The 10,069-nt window shown below is 39.2% G+C and overlaps 1 protein-coding gene across 2 annotated transcripts; it reads left to right on the top strand.

Annotated features, from left to right (window-relative positions):
* Positions 1–236: 236 nt before the first annotated feature.
* On the top strand, positions 237–9,308 carry ogre (optic ganglion reduced). 2 transcript variants are annotated; one of them, XM_014359831.2, is made up of 6 exons: positions 237–468; positions 2,406–3,027; positions 4,781–4,882; positions 5,603–5,758; positions 7,151–7,610; positions 7,700–9,308. In XM_014359831.2, exons 2-6 carry the CDS (start codon positions 2,776–2,778, stop codon positions 7,813–7,815), a joined length of 1,086 nt encoding a protein of 361 aa, XP_014215317.2. In that variant the 5' UTR covers positions 237–468; positions 2,406–2,775; the 3' UTR covers positions 7,816–9,308. The 2 variants fall into 2 exon arrangements, with proteins under 2 accessions (XP_014215317.2, XP_014215318.2); XM_014359832.2 differs by having other exon boundaries at positions 237–341.
* The last annotated feature ends 761 nt before the right edge of the window (positions 9,309–10,069 follow it).

A 10,069-nucleotide genomic window follows, 5' to 3' on the forward strand; every position in this document is an offset into this window, starting at 1 on the left:
CGCGCGAGCCTGATGCCTGTATACTGCTGCACAACAGACCCCCCACAACACACCGACACTACACACGCAAAGAACCAAAGGAGCAGAGGCAGCCGTATGTATGTATAGGTATATGGTACGCATCCAGGAGAGACCGTTGCGCGCAAAAGAAAGAGAGAGACGGAAGGAGAGGCGGAGGGGAAGAGAGTATAGAGGCAGCAACTCACTCTCTCGTGTTGTATAGACAAGTCAGTGTCGGCGCTATCCAAGCTCCAACAGGACAGTTTCTACGTTACGTTGAGCGCCTCCCAGTGCATAAGTCGTCGTACAACTGACACCCTTAGTGTTGTTAGTTAACTAAGGTAAATACAACAGCCTGCAGACCTATTGTTCTGTGTGTCCGTATACTCAAGGGCAAAGTATCCCTCATACCTGTACGTGTACGTGCTGTACACTACCCACATGCGATTGCAGCCCGCTGATACTCGCGTAAGTTTTTTGTTTTGTTTTTTTTTAATTTTTAATTTTTATGTTTCCATGTCTTGCTTATTTGGATTATTATTATTATTACTTTTCACTACTTTTCCGGTACCCAGGTACCCACACTCGCAAGTGAACGGTACGGAAACAACAGGATGCTGCGTTTTCGCTGTAATATACCCCCGGGTACAAGTATATGTGTGTGCGCGCGCGCTCGGAACTACGATTTTCACCCGATTTTCGCCATACGGGTTTTCCTCGCCGTTATATTACGTACTTGAACGTTGTTAATAAAATCGTGTATTGCATCTTCCTCCACCTCATCTCCTCGAACATGTGTACGGAGGGGTCGCATATTGCACGTGTCTAGATCTTTCTCTCTCTCTCTCCCGTCTCGTGTGGACGTGTGCCGAATGCCGATAAGTGACGAGGTGGGGATGTGATGTGAATCTGTTTCCCCCCTGCGCGTTTGAGAATGCTGATGAAAGACAAAAAAAAAAAAAATTTTCCACGTACATGCGACCCTATCGTGCGTGACGATGGACAACGTTTTACAAGAGTAGGGTGCTCGAGAGTATTGTGTGTATTTAGAATTACATTTTTTAAGCAGCACGCATGTGGCGTGGGTTTTGTTATTATACGTGTACGGCAGCTAGTACGGTTGACGACCTTGACATCGTAGCCGCCCGGGTAGGTGGTATTGCCACGGTGTGCATCAGTTGAGGTTAGATTGTCGTTTTGTCAAAAAGGTCCTGCCCGCAGCGCGCGCCCACTTTAGCTTGTCCTTTGTATACATGTATTTATCATTTTCGCGGAAATCAGTGTGATTTATCAACGAACTATTTTGCTTTTGCTTCAATGTAAAGCTTTAAAGTTCCGCAACTCGTTGTAGTTTTTTTTGTTTCTCAACCGCAGAGAACAAATAATATTTGTTCGACAGCCTAGAGGCAAGGGCAATGTTTTGATTTCTCTAAATTCTTTTTAAACATTCAATTCTTGTTTTGTGTAACCGTACTGTACACATGTGTATTGTACTTTTCTAAGCGAGAATCTTGAGGTGGGTGTATTTTATTCACAGATGCACATGATGATAAATAGACGTCATAACAATGCCTTTTGGTCAATATAAGATCAATCGTTTCTCTGAATCAGATATGTTTTGAAATCGTATAGCTATGCTAAGTATGAAGTGTCACTAAAAATCGGCGCTTGGATATGTGTAACATTAGACGTCCTTTGTTTTTTTTTCTTGGCAGTCTAGACAATTGAAAAAAAAAAAAAAACAACTGAAGCATGGTCAGTTATTAGATTAAAAGAAATAAGTCACTGAACTAATAAGTAATAAAAACTGAATAAGTGTTAATTTTAGACAAAAGTTTTAAGAAACTGTCTACATTTTGAGCTCTAAATTATAGGAAAAAAAAAATTTTAACAGATAATTAACACGATTTACGAAAACCCATTTTATTACTATAGATGGATTTATTCGATGACACATTATTAGGTTATGACTGATAACACACCATGACTAATTTTACTAAATCTGTTACAAGAGTACTCACTTTACCCGATTCTATTAGACATGGTGGCTGTCATATGTTCCATAAAAAAAAGTTCTGTAATCGTAACTACACCAGAGATAAGGTTTTCTTTTAAATGAAGTAGTCGTAACTAAAGCTCCAATGGAATTGAAATTTAATCAGCCTTGCCTCTCCAATTTATCGCCCGAAATTACACAGAAATGAGTATCAAGTAGGATCACCTTACCTAATTCCAAGCCTGAATTCCATTTACAATTCCGTACAAGCGGCGAACAACAGAGCCCGAGCATCAAAGCAGCGTGCAGTACTTAAATAATCATCATGTGTATAATACTTTGCACTTGTGCCATATTTTAAGTCTATCGTATCTCCCTTTTTCGTCATAAATTGTTCTTTTCTTTACAGCCGCAGCATCGTGGGCATAATTACCTTACGAGAAAATTAAAAGAAGCAAAGAAAAGTCAAAGACCAGAGGAGAGCCTGCTCAGCTGTGTATAGCGTATACTTGCAAGTGAGAGAAAAAGAAAAATCAAGGGACGCATAAAGAGAAGCACACACTTTCGGCTTTTACGATTACCTGACAGATGGGGTCGATCGCTCGGGACTAAGGCCCGGCAGTAGCGTTCATCTCCCTTTCTTTCTCTCTTCTTCTCGAAGTTACGAGATCGAGGGATAACGAGTCCTTTCCATGCGTCTTTGACCAAACGCTCTTTTCCCTCCAATCGGACGTGGAAATCTGAAAATTATAACGACAGAGTAGACAGTAGCAGCCAAGATGTTGAAGCTACTTGGAGAGTTGAAGGGCTACCTTAAGCCCCAGGAGATCAGCACCGACTCCATGGTGTTCCGCCTGCACAACCAGTTCACGTCTGTACTGCTGCTTGCTTGTTCTTTGATCATCACTGCCTCCCAGTTTGTTGGCAATCCTATCTCGTGCATTACACCTGCGTCACTGCCCTCGCAGCCGGTGAACACCTTCTGCTGGATTACTTCGACGTTCACTATGCCCGATGCGTTCAATCGTGAGGTATGTTTTGTATACAGTTGTACATTTTTTTTTTTTTTTCATTTTGTTAGAATTTCAGAGTTGCACTTGGTGTTTCAATTGAATGCATAACACTATTTAATTTTTCCACACAAAGATAAATAATAATTCAAAGTGCCTGTGCATGCAAAACTAAGCAAATTATTTAGTCTTAAATAAAAAGATTGTAGGAATCTTTAAATACAAGGTCATCTCTTTTGCTTTGCTAATAATGCTGTTTGCTCTAAACTTCTTTACGTGCTTAATCACTAATTATTATTTTTCTACAATTTTTTTTTTTTTTTTTTTTCTTCTTTGCTAAAATTAAACTGTTTGCTACTAGTAAGAGTAAATTGACCCCCGGCAAAGTGTCAGTTTAATTAGAGCATGATTTTTATCCAATGTTAAATTCATTTTTACCTCAAATGAGATCCCACATCTTTCATTTGCAGTCAGCGTCGATTAGTTGAAAAATTCTTAGTGTTCAAGAAAGTGTATAAATACTGTATTCTGTTGAATAATTTTTTTTTCTCTACCTCCTAAAGTTGCAATGTATAAAATAAATTTTTGCAACAGACGATAAGAATATGAAAAAAAACTCAGCAGTGCAGCGTCACTCGTGCGTTTCACTGTCAAAGGCTAACGGGACAAGAAGCTGTAGCCCTAGTTTCTTTTTTATTTTAACCATCGTTTTCACCAGCAACACGCTCAAGTCTTTCGTAAGGTCGTCTGATCGCTATATTGCCACTTGCACTGTACGAATAAATTATAAATTGGCCTGTTAACGAAATTGAAAAGTTAACCGAGTATGCAAACGAGAGCCGGTTTGCTAGTATGTATATATTCATGTACACACGTGCATCGACAAAAGCGCAGTGAGGCAGACGGCCTTTGCATATATTTACAAACACCTACGATAATGATTCGTTTCTGTACCATAAGGTACATTTTGCATGTTCACTTGAGGCTCGTTGACTTTTTTATGCTTATCGCCAATTTTAATCACTTTTTTTTTTCTTTTCCTGCGGGTGGATCATTTTTGTTTCAGTACCATAACAAAAAACTTGTTTGACTGTATGCGATTCAACTTAAGAGTTGTGATTTTGTTCGTAATAAACCAATAAAATAATGGCAATGAAATTATGGAGCTGGAAAAAAATAATGTGTATCCAAAAAAAACTATGAAAACAAATTGAAGTTTCTCTCTGTGAAACAATAAAAGATAATTTCTTTGCTCGTGATCGATCTCTGAAGTACTAGAGCGTAACTGTTCGGGCATTACGTCCGTTCTAATATACGTACCTATACCTGTGTTGAACAATTCTAAGACCCCCAGAGCTCAGAGACCATCAATTGTTTCTGTCTCAAGAAATCAATTCCTTGAAAAAAAAATTAATAAATAAATAAAGGAGAGTCGAAGAAATTTGAACTGATTTTCATTCCGGTGCACAAACGTTAATCTCTTCTCTAATAATTACGCACTTTTTAAACATTGGGGTCTCATTAAAAAAAATCAGGGTCAATGTATCGTAAGTATTAATCTTGTACTTGTTAAATGCAACGGGTTGAATTCGCTCGCCAATCAAATTATCGCATCTAAGAGTGACGCAACACGCATCTGGTGTTTGGAAAAGAATTAGAGCGACGAGGAAAAAAAAGACCAAGCCTGTATCGCGTGTCCTTATTGTCCGAATTCAATACTACAATCTACAATTTCTACATGTATTAACGAACAAATATATCTGTTTCATTGCAGGTTGGCCTCGAAGTCGCCCACCCCGGTGTGACCAACGACTTCGGCAAGGCAAGGAAATACTACACCTACTACCAGTGGGTCTGCTTCGCACTGTTCTTCCAAGTAAGCGCTTCAACTACTCCCATTTCCTTCTTCCTCCGCCTCCTTCTCCTACCTTTCATACTTGTGTATATCTCGGCTCTTTATTACATACGGCTCTCCACGCACGTGCGTCCCTTTATCTCTATCTTCCTCTCTCTCCCTCGTTCTCTTTTTACGTGAAAGCCGCTCTCTCCGGTCTTTATCGCGATCTCACTGTAGCTGCTGGTGCTCCTTGGACGCTCGGCTTCTTCGCAAGTTTTTTTCTTTCCTCTTTTATTCGGAAACTTGCCGAAAGCTGTCGGTGTGCTCGCTGAGTTTCTTGTTACGCTAAGTAAAAGATCGCTTTCCAGACGATTAAGTACTCGGTCTTTTTTTTTTTTTTTTTTTTTTTTTCCTTCGCTGCCCTTGTGGGGTTTTGTTGAAGTGCCCGTTTAGCGAGCTCGATAATCAAGATTACATTTTTTCAACTAATTGATACCGATTTGTGCTGTTCAAAACCCTTTAAAAGTCTACACTTGCTGTTCTTATTTCAAATAATTTAGACAGTACCGCTAAACTTTTGAGCAATCATTGCGAGCGCTGTTATGCTAATTTGAGTCGCCGCCTCGATGATTGTCCGGAGATTTAAAAATATCCTTCCCAGCTCCCATCCAATGGTTTATAATGTGCACATACGTAGTATCGAATGACCGAGCGTGTTCGAGTTATCAATTGTGAGTGACACGGGCTCTTTAATTTCAGGCAATATGTTGCTACTTCCCCAACTGGCTCTGGAGTATCTGGGAGGGTGGACTGATAAGGACCTTGGTCACGGGTCTGCATCACACGCTCGAGCAAGAGGAGACTCTTTGCAAAAAGAAAAACGTCGTCATGGAGTACCTTATCACGCATATTAGGGTGAGTTTATTTTGAAAAAAAATCATCCTTGTTGCTTGATTGAAGCTGCTTTATTTTTTGTCACACGACACATTGTGTAAAATGACGACTCAGCGCTCTTGAGATTTTTTTGTGGATACAATGTCAAGATGTATGAGTAAACTGAATTCGAAAAACACAAGAAGAGTAAAAAAAATTAATTGCTGGAACAGTTATGAAACACTAGTCAATATATCTTCCTTGGTTGATGATGTGCTCATCAATGAGGCTCGCGATTTTTTGCAATCATTATAAATGTTTACATTCAAGTCTGTGAATCTTGATTACGAAGAATAATGTTAAAACACTGCTATTTTTTCACCTACTTCGTACCATTCATCAACCATCATTATTACGCTTTTTGTAGTATTTCCAAATTACGTAATTAAACCGTAGACCAGAAAGAGATACATACGTACCTTATTAAAAAATTTAAAAAAAAGTTTTTTTATGTTAAAGGATCTTTGCATGAATAATTTCAGAAATAGCTTACAAAATGGCAATTAAAGCTCAATTACAAGCCTTTTTTCACTACTTCACCTGGTGTTGCGATCGATTATACAATCGATTCCGCTATACTTACACCTTTAACTCGACACCCATACAAACTCATGACAATCGTATGAATCATCAATCGGATTCCGCAGTGTACACATAGAAAATTGCTCAATTATTTCTTGAAACAAGAATAGGAAGACAATCTAGCCAGCGGTAAGAAGCGACGAGTAAATCAATTCGTTTGTACCGTTACGAAACGAGTAGAGGAAGCTAGTCGCGCGAGCTTGATAGCAAAAAAATTGTGAACAAGAGCCAAGAGAACAATGGGGAAGAGAATTTTCGCGTGAATCTCGGTATAATCTCGGCTTCTGCGCGCTGATGCACCTGTATCTATAGCTATGCTAGCCTCTTGCGTGCTGGTGAGCTTAACGCCTGACATCGGAGATGCCTTTCTGTTCTTCCGCAACAGAAAGGTTTCGAAAAGTACACAAACAACAATAATTGTTTGTATACTTTTCGTGATCTTTTGTAGAACTAGTAAACTTAGTAGCGCACAAATTAGAGCCCGTCATACGTGCCCTATTCAAAACTTGAAAATAAACTCGACCAAAGAAACGTCATAACTTGGAAACTCCGAGTTAAAAAAAGCACATTCTCAAGCTTATAATACCAGGCAATGCAAAGCAACGCATACGTGTATACAGTCGTGCATCGTCTCCGTGAAGCAAAGCGTATGAGTCGTCATCCGGCAATGTGTAAGCCAATTCAGCCTCGTTGAATCCAATTTCTACTAATAAACACTCTTTGAACGCCCCGTAGCTATGTATGTTCGTTTAATCAAACTTGCTCATCCTGACTCCTTGGTTATCTTTGCAGACGCACAATGCGTACGTGTATCGGTATTATGCGTGCGAGGTCATCTGCCTCTTCAACATCCTGGTCCAGCTCTTCTTCATGAATAAGTTCTTTGATGGCGAGTTCATTACCTACGGGTGGCGCGTGCTCTCGTTTACCGATGCGCCTCAAGAAGAAAGATTTGACCCGATGGTCTACATCTTTCCAAGGGTCACCAAGTGCATCTTCCACAAGTTCGGTCCTTCTGGAACAATACAGAATCTGGACTCTTTGTGCGTCCTGCCTCTGAACATCGTCAACGAAAAGACTTACATTTTCATCTGGTTCTGGTTTTTGGCTCTTACGACTATGCTGGTTGGCCTGATAATCTACAGAGCGGCCATTATTTTCGTACCCAGCGTGAGGCCAAAGATCCTGCAGATGTCCTCGAGAATGCTAGAGTACGAGACGTGTCAGAGCATTAGTCGAAAAATCGAACTGGGTGAGTTTTGATTTAATAAAAAGTCATCTTTACTTCAAGCGATACGTTCTTCAGACTGTATTAATTTTGGATATTGTTTTTTCCTCTAGGTGACTGGTGGGTACTGTACGTGCTTTCGTCGAACATGGACTCGCTAGTCTATCGTGAACTGCTTCAGGAATTGACGAAGAGGATGAGCGAGCACATATCGCCCGTGAGTCCATAGGGTAAACTCTTGGCCGCGATTAGGCCAGACGATGGAAGGTTCTATTACAAACGCGATGATTCTTAGCAGCGAGTTGCTTCATCCTTCTTGTTGATGGAAAAGCATAGGTAAAACTAAAGTATGGCGTGTGAAGTGTAGTACGACAGGAATCGCTTTCTGGGCGTGCTATGCTACCCGACGATCGTTACTATGAAAATCGATCTAAAAATTGAGAGAAAAGATAGTATTGATGTACAAAAAATTTTCATATAATAAATTTTTATATTAAAATTTTACAAATAAAAAAGAACCAATTAGATTAAGTAGAACTGTAAGACAGGACCGTTGTAAGCATACTTTACATTAATTACACTTGAACTTCGGATTTGTAAAATCTATACCGATTGATAACAATTGATGGTGATTGTTCCCGTTGTTGAAAAAATTTATTGATACACCATTCGTTCATTAAATAATTTGACGATCAACATTATGTTAAGGTTTAATTTACTTTTAAATGTCTGAGGGTAACACGATGATAGTTGTGAGACTAAAATTTTCTCTGATTTGAAGTGGTTAGGAAAAAGTAATTTTTAGGTGCAAAAATGTAAGACTCAAACGCTGAGTAGTCGAGTTTCGTGCGTTTTTTTTATAATGAAACTATACCGAGACCACGCGTACCTTCTTTACCGTCCGTTTTAAAGAAAGAGTAGAGAGTGCGCACATGTATTTTTATATAATATATACAAAATATATATATATTAACGAAGGTTATTAAAAACAAAACAAAAAGAAATGTAAGTGCGTGACAAATTGGCCTAAGCGTTTTCATCACAAGTATTTCTCTAGATACTTTTTGCGAAAAAGACCGTGCCAATTTTTAGACCCCGACTCTTTAGTCGTGTTCAACAGAATATTTATGGCTATATAGTATGTACCACTGGTGGTATTCCTATTGCTGTTTAAGCGACTTCCATTAACTTTCATGGAAGCTTGTACTATATTATTATATTATTACTCGATTTATATTATATATACATTTATAAACTCCCACGGCTGCTGACTCCTTTGTGATGTTGAGTTTGGAGATTAAACAGCAGCTTGTCGCTAAGACTGACACGAATTGTAAGCTCTCGAACATGAGCGAGAGTTTCTCTCGTGTATTAAATAATTGTTGCTGTTAAAATTAAAGCGAGTAATGCGCCAAGCACAAAAAAAAAATATTTATGTGAGACTTAAATTTAAGAATGAAAAGTGGGACCAATTGGGTTTAAAGCATTATAAATAAACCGATTTCATTTAGGATATTATTGAAACAAAAAATTAGTTTTACTAAGTTTTTCTTCTCTTTTTCGTTCAAACTAAGTTAATTATAAATTAAGTCACGTAGTTTTCTTTCTCTTTTCCTCTCATCAAACTCACATGTATGATTACTATTACTATAACTATTATCATTACTATTATGATTATATTGATCTGTAAGATTGGAGGATTAAAGCTGATTTGAAACAAAACGACACTTGTGTGCGCATATCTCTGTTCCCTCGCTCGTCGTCTCCAATTTTCCTAGTCATACTCCTATTGTTGAGGCACAAGGAACACAAGAATCTAAGCTCAGAAGACCAAAGGGAAAAGATCGTACCTATTCCAAACAATTAACCCGTGGCAGCTCCAACAAACCAACTGCAGATATTCATTGTCGCTCCTGATTTGCGACTCTTACGAGCTACAGGACAATCGGCAAAGTTTGTCCTTTTGCAACTCCAAAACAACGAAAGTTGGTAATTTTTTTTTTCAAGACGAGTCTCGAATGCTTAATTGGGTCGAACTAGTGAGCAGCAGAACCGGCGCTTTTTGTTGCAAAATCTACAAGGCCAATCAGCTACTGTCCCGCGTTCTGCTGCTCACTATATGTCGAAAGCGGCACCTTAATCACCGCTCTCGTGTTACATGTACAGCTCGGGGCCGATTCTTCGGACAGGCGATGCTGATTTATATGGGTTACGTCTAACAATAATTACTGTAAATTGTTAAAAATCAAATTAACGCGACGACAGAGCTAATAACTGCAATCCATCATCATCATCAGTGCCATCACTGTCCATAAAAAAAAAGCCCTCTTTCCGCAAGCTCGCCGATTCCACCCACGCTGGTCCGATACATGTATGTACGTACGGTCTCTCCGCGTCGTTCAACTCTGTCGCTCCGGCGTAGGTAAGCTGGACGGGAATTATAAAAATAAAATATGCCGCCCGTAGGCGCTCGAGCTTTTCGG

This window comes from Copidosoma floridanum, unplaced genomic scaffold (genome assembly GCF_036245765.1).
Source record: "Copidosoma floridanum isolate Cflo_tuat_1 unplaced genomic scaffold, Cflo_Japanese_pri ptg000001l, whole genome shotgun sequence".
Taxonomy (NCBI): domain Eukaryota; kingdom Metazoa; phylum Arthropoda; class Insecta; order Hymenoptera; family Encyrtidae; genus Copidosoma; species Copidosoma floridanum.